The 19,537-nt window shown below is 37.1% G+C and overlaps 1 protein-coding gene across 2 annotated transcripts in view; it reads right to left on the bottom strand.

The window, feature by feature from the left end:
* ssrp1b (structure specific recognition protein 1b) overlaps window positions 1-18,793 on the bottom strand; it is a 64,986-nt gene extending 46,193 nt beyond the window's left edge. For both annotated transcript variants that reach the window (XM_039767545.1, XM_039767546.1), the window contains exons 1-7: window positions 18,567-18,793; window positions 15,745-15,930; window positions 15,261-15,366; window positions 13,035-13,228; window positions 8,420-8,650; window positions 1,564-1,667; window positions 1,205-1,333 (exon numbers count right to left, since the gene is read on the bottom strand). In XM_039767545.1, coding sequence (XP_039623479.1) covers window positions 1,205-1,333; window positions 1,564-1,667; window positions 8,420-8,650; window positions 13,035-13,228; window positions 15,261-15,366; window positions 15,745-15,930; window positions 18,567-18,620 — 1,004 coding nt within the window. In that variant the 5' untranslated portion in view covers window positions 18,621-18,793. The remainder of the gene's footprint in view (window positions 1-1,204; window positions 1,334-1,563; window positions 1,668-8,419; window positions 8,651-13,034; window positions 13,229-15,260; window positions 15,367-15,744; window positions 15,931-18,566) is intronic.
* Window positions 18,794-19,537: the final 744 nt, after the last annotated feature.

Genomic DNA, 19,537 nt, shown 5'->3' with positions numbered 1-19,537 from the left:
GTGGGAAAGTTAGGATTCAATTGTTACTGATTACACTCCAGGCCATCTTACTTTTGTCACTTTATACAATACTAAAAATCAACATGTGCTTATGAAATTATAGAATGACAAGTAAGAAGATGGCGGTCAATTAGCTTAAATCAGAAAAACCATAACAGTGCCTAACTGTAGACCCCATGTGGCTTATTTATTTAACAGCAGAAATGCCAGTAAGGCCAGCAGCACATTAAATGACTTCTAGTTCGAGAGGACATCAAAGTAATGACTGGAACTAATGGATCTCGTCACCTTAAGGATGTCAGATTATGTGACTAGTTATCACAGGAGATGACAAATTATATGACTTTCTTATGTCTTCTCAGTACAATTTGAAATTTCCAAAATAGTTCGATTTTGAAACCTTTTAATAACCAAGATTGACATGCAACTGGACAGTGCCAGTGGTTGTCGAAATGTTCTTCTGGTATGGAGAGTTCGGCCATAGCCTAGCCCTATTCTTTTCCTTTCTCCATTTTGCTATGATTTGACAAATACAAGAAAAAGGACAGACGAGCCCCTTTTCTGTTTTCATGGTCCAAAACACTTGGGATTCATTCCTTCTTTATGGCTGCATAGTATATATTTTTTTTCCCCACTGTCCAAAGACATGCAGGTTAGGCAAGGTGGATTTTCTAAATTGGTCCGTGTGTGTGTGTGTGTGTGTGTGTGTGTGTGTGTGTGTGTATTTATTTAACGATGTACTAGCACCGTTGCCCCAAGTGTTGCTTCTGCCTTGTGCCCTATAATTGCAGGGATAGGTTCCAGCTGCTCCATACCCTGCCCTAAATAAACGGGTTAGAAAGATGAATTAATGGACTGCACTAATCATTAACTTTTATTTTTGTTAACTGCTTACTTAAATTGAATTATGCATTTTTGGGGCAGAGGCTTGTACTTCGTTATATTATAATGGTAACTAAGTACAAATACTCTGAGAGCCCATGCTCAGTGAAGAAACCTCAAAAATAATTATCTGAAGTTAATGGAATTGAAGCACTACAACATACATACATACATACATAAGTGTTTACGTACATAAATAAATTGGCAGTATGCTCGCTATAAGAGCTTGCATATATTATGCAACTCATCATTTACATTTGGGATCATGTACTGTAGTAAAATATCTGAAAACTGAAAAAAAAAAAAAAAAAAAAAAACTCACCCCTGGAAGTTGCCTGGAACTGTTATCTTCCTGTTGACTAAAGCTTTCATTACCCTGCTGACCATCTCATAGAGAGAGCCAGACATGTTTTTGGTCAGCTTGCCCTCAAATTTTTTCTCCACATCCTCCCTACAGAGATAAGACATCAATATTAACAAAACAAGAAGAAACTTGTCTAATGCTTTTTTCAGAACTTGAAGGGCCTTAGGCGATGCAAACTGAAAGATACTACACCCTACAAGTTATAATGCACTTCTTATATGTGCCTATGAGACAAGAACACTACTAGAAATGACCAGAACACTACCAGAAATGATTCAGAAATAAATGAGAATAAGATAACTGGGTTGAAAACTCACTCATTCATGTTTAGAGTTAAGGAGATGTCTTCATCTTTTGAGAAGAGCAGAATTAAGAAATGATAGCGAGTTTGTCCTTGTTTTATTGGTGGATCCAGGCTTATCTTAAAAATACAAGATCAGGAACAGTTAAGAATGTCTAGAAGACAAAGTCAATTAGTCATATTGGTTTCCTTCACATTTTTTACTTTATATGTTATTATAACACAAACAGATTTTGGATAGTGCTTGTCAGGCATAGTGATGACAACTCAACCTCCTTAAACGTCACCTTCTGTATAACAGAACATGTACACTACTGTGCAAATCAACAAAGTTAAATGGAAAATTCAGTAGCAGGTACATAGCTGCTTGTGTACGAAATTACACACTATGAGAAAGATAAAAGAAACAAAGCATGTTTATATTATATCTTCCGTCAACAGAAACTGATCTGCCTTATATTCTTGAAGCAAAAATAACCATTGGCAAGAAGCACATCTCATTTTCCTTTTTTAAAAAAATGTGTTTAATTTAATCCATTCATTGATAATCAAAATTGCCCGAGTTACTAGAACCCAACCAAACAGCATGACGAATAAGGCAGGAATATTCCATACACAAATAAATAAATAAATAATATATATATATATTTTATCTGTTACTTGTTCTGTGTTGTTGTTTGTAGTAATGGCTGAGAAAAAATATTACGCCTCATGTCTTTATGGAGAACTGAAACACCAAATTTTCACACAATAGGCTTTGTACAATGCTCTATCAAAACATTCATGAAAGAAAGAAAACTCAATTTACCCATGTCACATAATTCATATATATATATATATATATATATATATATAGATAGATATATATCTATATATATATATCTATATATCTATATATATATATATATATATATATATCTATATATATATATCTATATATCTATATATATATATCTATATATATATATATCTATATATATATATCTATATATATCTATATATATCTATATATATCTATATCAGATATCCAGTTGTACACTCAAAGCACCCAAAACACACTGGCTAAAATATAATTAAATAAACCACTTCCAGAAAAATCCTCATATGAATGGCTAGGAAGCACATGCAAGCCAGAATGATCTTCTGAAATGAAACATCCCGCCCCCAAAAGAATCATTGGTCAGGAGTTCTGCCCAGTAATAGCTCATTAATTGGCTATCATGGCACTTCCATTCATATAAATATTGCAGAGAATAGTCTGAGAGAGGTAAACAATTAGGAAAGAAAAGCGGTTGAAAAGATTATCAGGTTGAAAGTACGCCTTATATTTGTGCATATCTGAGTTGCTTCAACAAGCAGAAGGTCAATTCAATGGTGCAATTTAACAAACTGCTGTTGAAAAAAACAGAAATACTGCAGAGTGGTGGTAATGACTAATGAATATCCCTTAGTAAGCAGAATCATTAGAGACGGATGTCAACCAAATTCAAATATGTGGTAGCTGACGTTTATTGTAAGATTTTTCTCTAGCATCTTGCACCACAGAATTTTATTTTTTGCCCTCTTCATCTGACCATAACATCCGACTTATCATTAGAGACTCAGAAAAAGTACAGTCCTTACATAGATTCATTTTTATCACTTGTATGTGTGTTATGTAACTGCACATTGATTTATTTTTATGTACTACTAAAGGGCTTTGCCCCCACTCGCTTCTCTCGCCAACACCCTGGCCAGCACTATGCGCTAGCCTCTTTGCAATTCTGCCGCTCATGTATTGGAATGTGAAAGTACAATTTAAATAGATTTTAATTTTCATGTGCAGTGTTATATTGGCATCCACGCCATGTACAGTATAACTGTCTGTGATTGCGTTTCATTTCTTTCTCTCTATTAAATAAAATGACTTTTTCGAAGGTTTGGCTCTGAGATTTGTTAATTGCCTTTGCAAAAGGTATTCTAATGGGAAACTGTTAACAATTTAATACGAATGGCATATCAAGATCTCCTTTGGTGTCTAATGTTATCCACGTGAGATGTACATTACCTTTCTTGGCTACATCCTTCTTTCAACAGTAATTTGTGCGGTGAAAGACCGGATGGTGTTAACGGTTGTAGATATCCTTCATGATATTGTACGTTGTTGTTTTCATCTTCCGCACCACCACCACGAACTACTTCAGCACAGTCTATTGATACGTATTTAACCATTTTGCCGTGTTACTGATCCGACATTATTGCGGTAAATTCATTTGACTTCCTTGTTTCTAGGTGCTAGGATTGCCTGTGTACTCATTTCTTCTGTTGATAACCCTTTGTGATGAAATTCTTCAATAAGATTTGGACATAATACATCTTCTTTAACTGGGAACTTAAAGTGAGGAAAACATTAAAATTTATAAGAGCTGTGAGCACAAGAACTGTGACAAAAGCATTCACACAAATGAGAGGTGAGAGGACCATGGTCTTGTTTGAAAATTGTTGTAAGTAGGGCTTGACTTGAAAGAATCTCATGTCAAAAGTCTCCATTTTGCGGGACTTTATTCCAAAAAGTTTCTTCAAAAGATCACGTCTCGAAGGAAAAAGTCTAGTTTCCCCTAGATTTTTTTTTTTATTATAATAGAGAGATGTGGTATACCCTTTACTCATTCTTATTCTTATCCATTTCAAATTTGTTTTGATATTTTTGACAATCTTTTCGTTAACAGTTTGTAAAGCAATTTAAGCTACATTGTGCTACAGAAAAACATTTTGTTGTTGAATGTAAAGTACTGAATGTAGACAGTAAAAACTTGAATATACAGTAGTGTGAATAAAACTTGAAAGTATACCTTATGAGGAGCAGTAAGGAATCATGGTGGACTTGTCACTATCCACATTCAAACTGTACAGTTTATAAATCCAGAGAAATTATGCTTAAGCTATATAACATACAGAGAAGACAAGATGAAAGTATTCTAAATTGTGAAGAAAATACAAACGGGGATTCAAGCTGTCACTTTAAAATGTGTTCACCAGTAAGTTCACAGGAGCAAAGGTGGAAAAGGGTTAAGGGTAACAAAAATGTTAGAATCTTTCTCTTCAAAAAAGAAATTCACAGACACGTTGAATAAGATACCAAGTAGCGTGGTTAACAGTAATATTTTGGGGACTTTCAAAACTCAATTTCATGATATTTGCAAAGTTAAGGGAATGAGGATTGACTGGCTAGGTTAGGCTTAATTATCCATTCTTGCAAAATATGTCATTTATATTAGTAGCCTAAATGAGGCCTAAAGGCAAGGTTGAAGCACTCTCGTGATGTGCTGAGATGGTTAACTATAAAGGAGGATCTCCATGTAAAATGGCTATTATCACTACATTCAGAGTTATCACATGGTGTGGTTTTGTTTATAATAAAGAGGTTTATCAGGATTGCACTACGCTGAAGTAGAGGAATGACCCTGTATCTAACTCAGCAGTCTCTGAATGTAAAAACATGCTAGTTCCATAGTCAACATATTTTCAAGTGCATTATTCTTTCGTTACTAAGAAGCAGGAGAACAGAAAAATAAACAAACTCTGGATTATAGTGTTAAAAAGCATACAGTATTTGTAAACTGATGCCATCTCACTAGGAATTATGTCCAGTGCTGAAGAACATCACTTTTAAAAGCAAATTAGTTACAGTATATTATGGAGAACTTAAAAAAAAAAATAACTAAATATGCTATGTAGTTACTTATTATAAATTATAACCTGTTACAAACAGTACATTACTTTCAGAAAAGAAAATTTCCAAGAATGGTTCTGGGGAGAAAACCCTGATGAGGATGGTGCTCGTTTCAGAGGGAACTACTTGAAGACGACAGCACTAACATGTAGTAACCTTTACATGCTGATTGAGCAATCACATTTGGAACAAGCATTGGTGGGTACAGAAGTGAGTGAGAATCAAATACTAGGGACAAAATAAACCTTTTGAAATAATAAAGGTTACAAGAAGTGACAAAAACACACACACACACAAAGTTAAAGGAGGGAAATGAGTGAACAATTCAAAAATCAATTACTTGCAGCATTCACTTAAACATTCTGGCAGTATCAAAGAAACACTGCTCCAATGAGAGCAGAGCTACAGCCATTGCCAAGTATCTGGAAATGCCATCAGCAAGGGAATTACCCTAGAGGGCGAGAAAAAGGAAGCTAAGCCATCACCATAGCACTGCATCATCATGTAACGCACCATATCACGAAATGGCAGTTATTAGAACATACTGGTTTATTAAGTGATGGATGTCACAGCTTTTAAAGTTATTGGAAACAGTATGTAGCAAATGCAAGGGTAAAAGATTTTACGGATTTTAAACAATCAAAACTATTATTTAGTGCAGTAGATTTACACTATAAACCAAAATAATGTATGCAACAAGAATCATTAGAAATTTTAACAAGAAAAAAAAACAATTTTTTAACAAAGTGCTGCATTCTACAGCATGAAAGACACTTCAGCAGAAGGCTCCTTCTAACAAGGCATGTCCAATAAACTGAGAAAGCTCATTTAACAATAGGACTTGTAAAACACATATATAGGACACAAAAGAAATGAATATGCAGGCCCACCGTAATTGGCGAGTCCCAATGTGGGGTGCAATACGAGAATTTAAGCACGTTAAACAATTTATAAAATGAAAAAAGAGAAATTCACTGTTAAAAAGTATAGAAAAAAATAATCAAATAATTTTTATTTTTTACAGAGACATTTATATATTTATATAAACCAAGAAGGGATGGCAAAGAACCCTTTAATTTATGATTTTACAACCGGATTGGGTTTTTCTACTTAGAAATAGTTTTTTGAGTTAAAATAATATGAATTGTAACACAGATTATAAAATGTTGCCGTACAATAAATATATAAAATGATCAAAATATTACAGAAAAAGCTGTCATTAAAGTTTTTATATTTATGAATATCACGTCTCTTATTATAGGTTTTCAAAACTGTATTTGCTGTATTTTCATATTACTTCATTTTTTTTTTTTTTTAACAATTTCTTAATGATTTCATAGTCAATACTTGAACTATTCTTTCCATCTTTTGTTTCCATGTTCTTTGGAAGTTTGTTTAGACCAAATTAATGACATTATGGGCTTCTTCCACGTGAGTAGGAGTTCACTTTTTGAACAGGTAATAATAAGAATAAGGTATACGTTACAGCAGGGGACATCATGATTTAAGAGAGGCCTAGGTGGAGCATGGCCAAAAAAAGGTTCGGAACCACTGATGTAGACAGTAGCAATCAAGTATAACAACCAAGTAGCCAGGGACGAAAAGTTCAAAACATGATAATGTGATATAGATGGAATGATCGCACATAAAATCCATTGTATTGAGCTGGTTGGAACTCCAAGAAGGTCAGGTGTTATTTGTCTTATTAACCGTTTAATTGATAACATTTTTTATCTGTCTTTGTGGAAAAAAAATATTCGATTTATTTTTTATTTGTGATTTGCAAAAAAAAAAAAAAATTGGTAGGCATAGAAAGATGGTCTGTTCCTCAACTAACATCATGTTAATACCACAAAATAGTGAAAACAGATCAGAGTGGTTAGGTAACTCCTTTACAGATAAATGACTTTGACCTTTGCTTGCTTAATTTAAGCTGCACATGTGCATAAAAAGAAAAATTGAACTTTCAAGACGGTAATGTTCAGACCCTCTGATGTTGGTTAACAGCCAGGCATTTTGGTATATCATGGTAATAAGCCCACTAGCTATTTGGCTTTGACTGAACAAAAAGTAAAGAAGAACTAATTATCAAATAACAAATATGTAATATGATCACAAAAAAATGTACCCATGCCTGCTTTGATGATGTATAATTTAAAACATATATCAACCTCTTTAGAAATGTTGCAGAAACTATTCCTATAATCGCATTCTGTTCATAAAGTATAGTAGCTTCCCTTTTTTGGCTGGTCTTAATCTAGAATAGGAAACCACAAAGTACAGTGTATATATATATTTTTTGTATTTATGTACATACTGACTGAATTTTCCAAACAATACACAGCAGTAGTGATAGATTAATGATGCTCTTGTATTAATCTCAGTTGGACTCTATAAAGATTATACTTTCATACATTTGGGTAGAACTAAAAAGTGCTTCAATTTCTACTTAAAACAAATAATGTTATCCCAACTAGAAGAAATATATGGCATGTTCAGATTCCGAACATTACAATGAGAAAATAAAAACTTAGCATGCCCAGCACCATCTCAAATGCCAGTGTGCACAGTTTGAAGTGGAAGTAGTAAACGGGATACAAGAGACAACTTTTTGCACAAAAGAACAAACATGGAAACAGCTGCTTTATGCTACACTGCCAATCAGTGAATGTTAGTTCATTGATGCCAGGTTCCTTCTGTACATTTCTTTATTTGACCTATTACTAGAGCTCTATAAAATATATTAGCATTCTCTGTGCATCTAAGAATATTAAAGGAAATTGTTGATTAAAACTTTGGTCTTAGCCAGATTCTAATTCATTTTTACTTTACTATATTGTTTAAATTTACATCACCTAATTGTTGTTTACCTTTTTCAAAGACATTGTGTATGTCAAATGTGTTAAAAGATGCATTAGTAATCTACTATAATCACTCTAATCTATACTGTGCAACATGGTACAATGAACAAGCAAGAAGAGCTCATCAGAAACTACTCAGAGCAAGTAAAAGTCACAAGGTTGTCGGACTGCACAGTAATACATTTTCAAAAAATTGAAAAGCATTCCAGAGTTGTCATGAAGGAAAGCAAATAAGTAGTACTTGTTTGTGTTTTATTCTTACAGTTTGATGATGCAGCACAAACAGGCCTTATACTTACAACAAAGAACATCTGCCGTTGATCCTTATGTGGGAGCAAAAATAGCCGAAGTACAGTGGTGTATGGGATCTTGTAGTCAAATGTCTTCCCGTGTAGGTGGAGAAAAGTAGGATAGATTCGAATATCATAGCGTCCTCTTGGAGTGAGGCACTGCAGTTCTCGGAAGATACATACGGCATCACCGGTGGCCTGAATAACGTCAGCTTTGGAGAGAACATTCTGTGCAAATGCCTATTAGAGGTAGGATAAGAAAAAGTTATTTCACAGTATAATTTCCATCAAGCAAATAAAAGCAATATAAGGTAGCTGTTGCTGAAAATGTCTATTATGTCAGTGAAAGTGTTTTCTAAATGTGTTTTTTTCCAGAATTTTTTAGATTTATTAAAATAAACTGAAACATAACTGACATAAGTATTTAGACCATTTACATAACTAAAGCACAGAGATTATATTCTAGAGTCTTCTTTCTGAAGTCATTAAATGATACTTGATGTGGGAAAAAAATACATTATTTTAGCACAAGGTTGCAACATATCAAAATGTAAAAAAGTGATGGGATCTCAATACTTTCTGAATCGACTGTAATACCACCTTTTACATCCTAACTGCAGCAAAACTATGGTTACATTTGTTTGCGTTCTTTTCCCTTTCCTTCAGCATTGAACAAAAGTACAGATTAGAGCAAATATGTAAAAAGATACATACAGGCATGTTATACTTTCAAATATCACATTGTCTTTGTTTGTAAACTTAAGCTTATAATTACAGCATATCAAAGAGCGTAATGCAGTTTTAATATTACAGCATCTCTCTATGTATACAAAGTGATAGGATGTCTGTCAATCCAGTGTTCATGCCCTTTCCTGGGCATCCACATGAGGATGGGAATATCCAGTGATCAAAGGCAAGCGGCTAGCATAAGATAAAAAGCCATGTGGCATATGCCCATTCATCATGTCGTCAGCTGTCCACAACAAAGCTGGAATGGCTGACAGAAATTATATAAGAAACACCAAAAAGAGGGTCATAAGAGCTAGAATGTCCGGTGAACAAAGGCAACAAGTTGTACAAAGAAAAAAGAATGTTAGGTAAACATAGGTTTGTAAATGCACAATGTCAACAAAATATACAGACTTTATTATTGTATTAAGCCCGATTTAATAAATGGTTATTTCAGTATGCTAGTTTGTAATAAATCAAACATTGACTAGCTGTATAACAAGAAAATCAATTTGAAAAAGATGGGTGTGGGTCTGGTCACCTCCACGTCATAACATGCTGTCGTTGGGCTCTGCTATAACGAATAATGTAAGACGGCGCTGCCGTTTTAATCTGTCAAGACTATTTTAAGATTTCTGCCATTTGTTGTTGATCCAGATTTAACTATGAGAAGTTCTTCAGTTATTTCTTTTCGAGTAATTTCTTTTTTCTTGTAACATAAGGTTTTACTATTTTACCTAACTGTGGATTCCTAACTTTGCACATTATTATACTATGTTTCTTCAGTTTTCCATGACCCGTATAAACCTCACTATCAAGCCTTGCCCAAGTGTAGTATAAGCTTAACAATTTGAGTAGTTAGTAATGAATGTAGAGCAGTGAACTGCATATAGTCAAAATGTTAAACTTTTAAAGAAACAAGAAGCTAAGAAATACCATGATTTCATGTGAATTTTTTGTAAATATCAAGAGAAAAAAAAGAATAATGTTCCCCAGTAAAATGACTCTGGTAATGTGAGACACGATATGCCTAAAAAAGGGTACAACTGACCTTTCTCTGCTTTCTAGGTCAATAGTTTATGACATTTATATTATTTTACGCTCTTTATGTTTACTTTTTAGCAACAAAACTGGCCGCAATATTTAAGCCTCCCCTCACCTTAGTTTATTGTAGGCTAATAAAATCCTTGATTTTTTGGTGAATGTCAATCCATATAAACTAAAACTACACTTTTGCTTTGAGGAGTACAGACAAGGATAGGGGCAATAAAGAAAATGAATCATTGTATGTTTAATGTCCACCACATTCCCACAGTTCTTAACTACATGTTTCTTCCATTGTTTATTTGTATCTTTCTCCTTTGGTAACCTCTAGCAGGTACAGAATCAGTCACTGCAGCTATGCCTTCAACTGCTATTATAAACAAGGAAGACAATATCTTATATCTCCATGTTTTCAAAAGGCATATTGTTCAAGAAAAAAATCTGGATATCCCATGACCTTCAAAATAAACCATGCCTTTGAAGGTTACTTTTACTATTTCTGAATGATGATTAAAAATGCAAATATGGGAGGCTTTGGACATTTAAATAAAGAAATTACTAATAGGCTTAACACCATCTAGGTAACTGATGATTCTCTGCTGCTTGACTTGCATGAAAGATGAGAATTACATATAATTACAACTCAGTAGATGAACTATTGAGGAAGCTTCCTTTTCATACAGTTTAGTTTATATAACTGATTCTGTTTTGCAATCTTGCTTGCATTTAGGGCACAAGCAGTTCATAGCGCTATTAAGGTTAACTGATAAACCAACAAGTCAAGCTGGGGAGCATGCACTGGTACACTGCGTTGTCGCACCCTCTACACAACGAAACAACTCGGGATCATGGTTTGCAACCAACAGGCAGACACGCGGTCCAGTGCCACCCTCCAGAAATGACCCTCTATCTGCTGCAGCCAGGTGTTATGTGAGCGACACCTTGGCCTGGTCCAACCACTCTGGTCCTCAACAATGAGGATCTTACGAGCCAGATCACCCTCTGGGAAATCCGCCACACGGCCGTAGTGCCATAACTGACACTCCCTCATAATGCAGGTAATGTGCCTCATTCGGGACTCCTTGAGCAACCACTCATTCGACACAAAGTCGAACCAATGGGACCCAAGGATTTTCCAGAGAGACACGGTACCAAAGGTCGTCTCAGGTCACTGGATAGCGTCCATGTCTCGCAACCATAAAGCAAGACAGGAAGCACCAGGACTCTAAAGAGTTGGATTTTCATCCTTTTGCAGAGATACTGGGAGCAACACACACCCTTTTCCAGCGACTTCATGACCCGCCATGCTCTCCCAATCTGTCTACTGACATCATAGGAAGAGTCACCAGAGACATGAATGTCACTGCCAAGGTAAGTAAACCTCTCAACAAGGTCGACACTCTCTCCGCAAACAGACACACTGCTGATGGCCGTGCCCAAGAGGTCCTTCAAGGCCTGGATCTTGGCCAACCCCACGACCTTGCCCAACACCCAGTCCAAACAAGCACTGAACAGAGTAGGAGCAGAACATGCCCCATGACGAACCCCAGAATCAACTGGGACAAATGCAGAGGTCCTGCCTCCACTCTGCACAGCACTCACAGTACCAGTGTACAGGCCCAGCCATGATATCCAGGAACCTCGAGAGGATCCCACAAACCCTCAGGATGTCCCACAGGGCAGCTTATTCAGCTGAGTCGAATGCTTTGCAAAAATCAAAAAAGGCTGCAAAGAAGCTCTGCCGATATTCGTGTCTGCACTCCATGAGAACCCTCAGTGCCAGGATGTGATCGATGGTAGAATTCTTAGGCATAAAACCGGACTGCTCCGGTTGCTGGTAGGTGAGCAAATGATCATGGATCCTATTGAGGACAACCCTAGCAAGGACCTTACTCGGCACCAAGAGCAGTGTTACCCCCTTGTAGTTGCTGCAATCCAGGCGATCACCCTTCCCTTTCCAGATAGGGAAAGGGATAGACAAGTCCCGTTTTCCAGTCAGTTGGGATGATGCCAGTCTCCCAAATGGAAGCAAAGACTGCTTGCAATGCCAGGAGGACAGCCTCACCACCAGCCTGGAGAAGTTCACCCTGGATACCACAGATCCCTGCAGCCTCTCACCCGCCCCCCCACCCCCTTAGCACCTATGCAATCTCAGTGAGATTGGGTGGTTCACAGCTAATTGGAGGATCACCCCCAAGAACCGCAGACCCTGAGATGTCCAACATCCTAGCTGGAGGATCAGCTTTGAACAACTGCTCAAAGTAGCCAGCCCAGTGGGTCAGCTGCCTTGACTGCGTCTCTCTGAGGAACAGATTTGGATGTGTGTAATGCTTTGATTCCTCTGTAAGCAGGACGTGGGTTGCTAGACCAAAGATGGTGTGTCACTTGCTCACAGATTCCTCTAACAAATGCCTCTTTATCTGCCCTCAGAGTCCTCGCAGCCATTCTTCTCAGTTCCCGGTACAAACCAGAATTGCCATTGAGCCGTGCACTAGGACTCCTCTCAATGATATCCAGGGTGCCCTGTGAGATGAAACACCTCCTTCTCGGAACACCGGTAACACCAACACAACCCTCAGGGTCTTGTCACGGAAGGTCTCCCACATCAAATTAGGATTGGTGGTTGTATCCAAATCTTAAAATTTCTCACACAAACTGCGTGCAAACTCATTAGAAACAGCCTGGTCTTGGAGTCTGGCCTAGAATAGAGCTATCGAGGTTAACTGATAAAGCCATCATTATTACAAAAAAGTATAATAAAAGAAACACTTTAAGACAAAACTGGTGAAAGCAGAATTTTTTTTGCCATCTCCTAAACAAACCATATGAAACAGTTAAACCCAGCACTTACCTCCACTGGGTCTATGCCATCATCTGTTGAAGACGGTGGTACATAGAAGCGAACCTCCATCAGGGAGACCTCTGTGTCATCAGTCTGATGGAATTCCAGTGTTACTTCATTCTTTCCAGTAGTGCACTGAGAGACATTTGTAAGGGGTACTTCAAAGGCTGGCTGGTCATTTATATCAAAAGACAGAAGCTGTCCTAAAACAGCAAATCGTAAAAAAATTAATACTTCTAAATGCGAGAGCAATCACATAAGATGTACCATACTGGTAAGTACTTTAAAGAGCTGAAAGCAGCCCTCACTGACTAAATTTAAGCAATCAAGTCACATCTGATTTAGACCCTTATTTTCTTTATTTCAGCATGGCCCTTAACTGATCATTGTGAATTTTAAATAATTCACAATTAATAAAGGCCCAACACTGTGTGCAGACCTAAAAATACCTGGGAGTGCAGCTGGATGATAAATTGGATTGGACTGCCAATGCTGATGCTCTGTGCAAGAGAGGACAGAGCTGACTATACTTCCTTAGAAGGCTGGCGTCCTTTAACATCTCCAATAAGATGCTGCAGATGTTCTATCAGGCGGTTGTGGCGGCCTCTTCTACGCGGTGGTGTGCTGGGGAGGCATCATAAAGACGAGGGACGCCTCATGCCTGGACAAACTGGTGAGGAAGGCAGGCTCTATTGTAGGCACAGAGCTGGACAATTTGACATCCGTGGCAGAGCGACGGGCGCTGAGCAGACTCCTGTCAATCATGGAGAATCCACTGTAACCACTGAACAGGATCATCTTCAGCAACAGACTGCTGTCACCGTCCTGCTCCACTGACAGACTGAGGAGATCATTCCTCCCCGACACTATGCGACTCTTCAATTCCACCCGGGGTAGTCGGGGGTAAACGTTAACATTATACATAGTTATTGTCTGTTATACCTGCATTTTTATCACTATTTAATTTAATATTGCTTTTTATCAGTATGCTGCTGTTGGGAGTATGTGAATTTCCCCTTGGGATTAATAAAGTATCTATCTAACACTGATGCCAAACTCAGGTGGAAATCACCAGATTTCGTCCTAAAGAGAATTTTAAAAAATAGCATGTAAAAACAATTTACTGCAGCATAAAATGCTGTAATTCAGCATCCAGGGGAGTCAAAATCAAGCTAACCGGAACCAATTAATCACCAATCAATCAATTTCACAACGCAACCACCCATAATCACGATTATTAAGCCTGTTTAGAAGTTGGCAGCTACTCTCATATGCATACCTGTAAGATACTGGAGGAAAACCAAAGTATTCAAAAGTAGAAAAAGAAAATGTTGTCATGGGTAGAAGATTTACACTCCACAAAAACTGTGACTGAGCCAAGATGTAAACAAATGGAAACTAAAGAGAACAACAATTAAGCTGGTCATCAATGTCCCACCTCTAGTTAGATGCATCTTCCTGTTTGGAGCTGTAAAATATTTCACTCTCACAGGGCATCTTTAATTTTTACAAACTAGCCAATCCTCAATTATGATTCTTAGTTTTAGATTGTGTCATTCACAAATGTACAGTAAGGAATTTAACAAAAAAAAAAATATTCAATTCAATATAAGCAGTAAATTAAAGACCTTTTGATAACATGCTGCTGGTAAAAGCTAAAATTTACAAAAGAATGGCCTAAATGGTACAATGAAGTTAAAAAAAAAACAAAACCTAAAGACACAATATGGTAGAACAAACATTAGGACAGCTGGTAGAAAGTATCAGTTCAAATTATGAACAGGCAGACAGTTTACAGAAGTGACGATAGACAGATTATTACTTTTCCCAAGAGGAGATTCAGCTTTTACAGAAGCTCGAGAATGAGGGGACGGTATTTCTCCCGTGAAGTTCCAATCGCATTGGAGTGTACAACTTTCGTTTTGTGAAGTCTGAGACATAAATTTTCCAGAACTGCAATAGCGAGTATCGAGTGAAGGGGGCAATTGAGAGGAAAGCCAAAGTTTACTTCCAGTGCAGTAAAATCTGAAATGTTGATAGCATACGGTTTAAAAATTTTGATTTTTCAGTACCTTTATTGTACTGGTTAATGGCACAACCCTACTTAAAACATAACTGTTTTCATCAACCATTCTCTCTTTGGCTTCCTTTTTACTATTTAAGCACATTAAACCTCAATTTGGTTTAGCAGGTCTTTAGCCAGGTATGGAGGAACATAAAGTGCAAACATTTTACCTCCAAAACGTGCTGTACCCCAGTTCCAACCTTTGACACACAAGTCCTTCTCAGTAAGAGTAACCCGATAATTAGACTTAAAATACTCTGCCATCTTCTCAAAGTCCTGTAGAAAAAGAATTACATTAAGGGAAAAACCTCACAAACCATCATAAATGTACCATTTTTTTAAAATAATATCATGCAGTACATTTATTTTAAACATAGTTGCTATAAATAAAAATGAAACTATGTAGCATATTACAGTCAAGGTTAATATGCTTGTAGGGAAAGGTCTCAAAGCCATTTACACACTGCAAAAACGTGTGAATAACCAATCTGTGTATCTGAAACACACACGCTATACCTCTCTGAATAAAATATTATCATAACAAACAAACAAAAAAAAAAAATCTACAATTAACTGATCAGACAATTAACAAATCTTTCAGCTACTGATCTATGTGATCGGAAAAAGGCTCCAAAGACCATAAAACAGACTTACCACCTCCCTGAAGCCATCATATTTGTAAACATGACCAGCCTTGGTTTGTAGTCTGATCCCGTGGCCGAGGGCTACTCTGCGCCAAAGGCATTCAGAAAGATCAGCCGACTGAATGTTGTCAACTTTGCCGGTCTTGTTGCTCTTGAACACAACAGCCTGCTTGCTGAGTCTCAAACGACCATCGTTCTGTAAATAAAAAACCAGGGAAAGGCATTCAGAAAAAGTACTTAAATGAAAGAGAAAAAAAAATATACACACACACATTTTATATTATAATATAAATCTATATCATCTGCAGCGGGCTAGCACCCTGCCCGGGGTTTGTTTCATGCCTTGCACCCCCGTGCCCCTGTAGTTCGGATATAGCGGGTTGGATAATGGATGGATGGATCTATATCATTCTATATCTACCTATATATCTCTATCTACATATCCCAGCACAAGCCTTCACATCCATTTTCTTAGCCATACATCAAAAGAACTACAGAGTATCACCTGTATGATTTTAGGAAAGGATAATGCTCACTAAACAGGAATACCTTTTGAAGTAAGACATTTATTTAATTTTTACATTTGCATTGTGGTTTCTTTAATTTTCTCCCATGTCACATACTTAACTTATCATACTGACCTAAATCCAATTTTTACTTACCCTTTGAGACACCAGACTTGAAATGTTTTGTCATTTTATTTGAATTAAAAAGAAACATTCAATTTATTTTGTCCCTTGCACTGAAGCTCTCCTTATTTGCCATCAAAACTTGCGTTAAACTAGATGCGAGATGCATATTTTACAGATTCCATAACTTTCACTTCTTAACACACAAAAATTATAGTTACTTATACTAACGCTAATCAATTTTGTTTAACTGTGAGCTATATAGAAAGTCAGAAACTAAAACCTTGCATACGAAATGCAAGATTTATCCTGCTTTTACAATGCAGCACCTTAAAAACAAAAGGTAACCAACTTCTAATTTATTTAGGAGCAAAAGTCGATGCCTAGTAGGAATAAAGACTAATTAGAGATTTTTTTATTGTGCAGAACACACCTACATCCTTATTCCATAGTCTATTCTATTCACACACTACATATGCTTTCCCAATTATACTACTGCCACTCATCTGGAAAAGTTAAATATCAAGTGTAATTCAAACTTTGCAGAAAAATAATGACACAAACTCAGTTTTTCTTCCAAGCTCACATCTCACATGTGTGTGTAATTTGGAAAAAATATTTCTGACAGAATATTTCAGATTATTTTTATATGCTCCTTGAGATAAAAACTGCAATCATTTTAGCTACAGCAAACTAAAAAGTCTGTATTTTATAAAGCATGTTTTTACAGAAAAAAAAAAAACCCATAAACATCCAAGAGCACCTTACAAGTATTGCTTCTTAGACTTCTTCATATATCTAACACAGTATGTCCTATAGATGTTATAAATGACTCCAGTAAAATTAGGGAATTAGTTAAGGGTCTGGATAAATCTGCAAGAAACTCTACTGTATATACTTTTTTTTTTGGAAGGCAGTGTGGAATTCTGGTTCAGGATTTCGCTTCAAAAGCTGAGGCTGTGGGTTCAAATCTTGCTTCTGATATTGCGTGACCATCAGCAAGTAAATTCACCTGCCTGTGCTCGAACTGGAAAAAACAAAGGAAGTGTAACTAATTGTATCTCAAACGTTGTAAATAATTTTGGTTAAAGGTGTCAGCCAAATAAGAACAACAATAATAATAATAACAACAACACAGCTTGGTTAATTGTTCTGGGTCACACAATGAGTCCGGTTTTAAAATCCAATTCTTTAGTCACTGCACCACACTACCCATCAAAATGTGACAATTCAGAGCGACTGGGGAGACACCCAGTTCCAGCAGTATAGACATTAATTACTTGCACACACACACACACTGCAGGTATTAGGATATTGCTTTCTTTTTAAATATTCTTTTACAAAACACTTGAAGAAAATCAAGTCACGAGCGGTCTTAACTAAAGGATAGAATACAATACTTACTGACGCTTTACGTGCAAATAAAACATTTAGAGCGTATTCATAGGTTTACATCTAACGTGTGTGATGTGATTCGGTTTCATACTGAGACCATCAAAAGGGTAAATGTGTAATACTTAAGAATAAAACTCCTAGTTTCTAATTGCGTTTGGTTAACACGTCATTTTAAATGTAAAAATAGTTATACTAGAAAGTCAAAATAAGCAAATTGTATTGCTTTGATTAAATGTTACCGAAATAAATACTGTACTCTCTGGGAATTACATCCCCGTCGTTTTTGGGGAAAAACTGACAGTTTCACCAACTTTCCAACAACCCCTTTAGCCAACACAGTTCTGATCTCCTTGTGTATCTCACTCACGGCCTTCTACCATGTTAATGAAGCGCCCGATAAATCTCCAAATCTCAGTATCATTGCTGTTTCCCCCTAATCTTCTCCGGTCTTTTTACAATCCAACACTGTATCTCAAGCTGTAACAGATAACACCATCACATCTTTTCCAATGTCACTACGCTCTCCATCCAAACGGCCACTATCGCTGTATTAACACTGAGCCCCCTGAACTCTGCCTACAAAATGCTTCGTTACCCCACCACCCCCTGGTGACCCCACTGTAAACTACCTCTACATCAGTACTCTCACGGGCCCCATCCACGTGCTTTCTATTTACGTCACATTAAACGAATAAACCTGTTTTTCTACGTAGCGCCATTTACGCTGTGTAAAGCACGGCCACTGCAACTGCAAACCTGACAAAAAGTCGGCGATTCGGCCTCGAAGAGCAGCAGTGCGGGGACTCACCCAGGAGCCTTTCACCTCTTGATAAATGTCGTTAAACTCCAATGTGTCCCCCATTTCTGGCTCACAAAGGCTGCCGGCGCAGAACACTTAGCACTTTGACTCTCTTTTTTCTACTCTGTACTAATCCACAGCCGTCTCTTTTTTTTACTAACAAATAATCAACAGCATGAATCACGCCGGAGAGCTGACACCTTTCCCGCGTGAGCGGCACGGAACCGGAAACCCACCGAGAAGTCAAACTGTGTGTTCGCCCGCAGCACGTGACACAGCAGTCAGAAAGCGGGAAAATAAAAACTGCGGTGACGTATGCTGTGCAGATCCGTAGTAGGATCTTTCTCAAAAACACCACATTTTTAACTGTCCTCATTTTTTAAGTGACCCCTTTTCTATGGAATAATGTTTGTGTTCAGAATATTTTTCACAGTATGACGAATCATGTTACTGTTATTACTTGATATAGGGAGTTTAGTCAATCAGCTCAAACCGCTGCGCAGACTATTGATTATATTTGTTCGAAGTGTAGTCGTTCGCATATTTTGGCTGCAGACTCCGCCTTAACTGCGCACCCCGATTTGAAAGTAGCGCTTGCGCAGATGGTTCAGAGCTGTAAGGCTACGTATTTAAAATTGGTATGGATTAGTCCACACAGCACTTCTATGTAAATTTCATTTTAGTGATACCTCAGGGAATCATTCAATGGAAGACTTTACAATACTAGTGAACACGTGGACCTATGGTCCTAAAATAAAATGCAAATACAAATCTAGTTAAAGATAAGCTGTTCATACGTGTTATTTTATTTTTTAAAGCTACTTCTTCATTTTCCTCTATTAATTATAATGTATTTTATTACTTGTTATGGCTCATTTAGGGCGGCATGGTGGCGCAGTGGGTAGCACTGCTGCCTCGCAGTTAGGAGATCCCGGGTCCTCCCTGCGTGGAGTCTGCATGTTCTCCCCGTGTCTGCGTGG

Source organism: Polypterus senegalus, chromosome 10, assembly GCF_016835505.1.
Source record: "Polypterus senegalus isolate Bchr_013 chromosome 10, ASM1683550v1, whole genome shotgun sequence".
NCBI classification, from domain to species: Eukaryota; Metazoa; Chordata; class Cladistia; order Polypteriformes; family Polypteridae; genus Polypterus; species Polypterus senegalus.
Note: the sequence above shows the minus strand (reverse complement) of the source record. Positions and strands in the feature narration are given on the sequence as shown.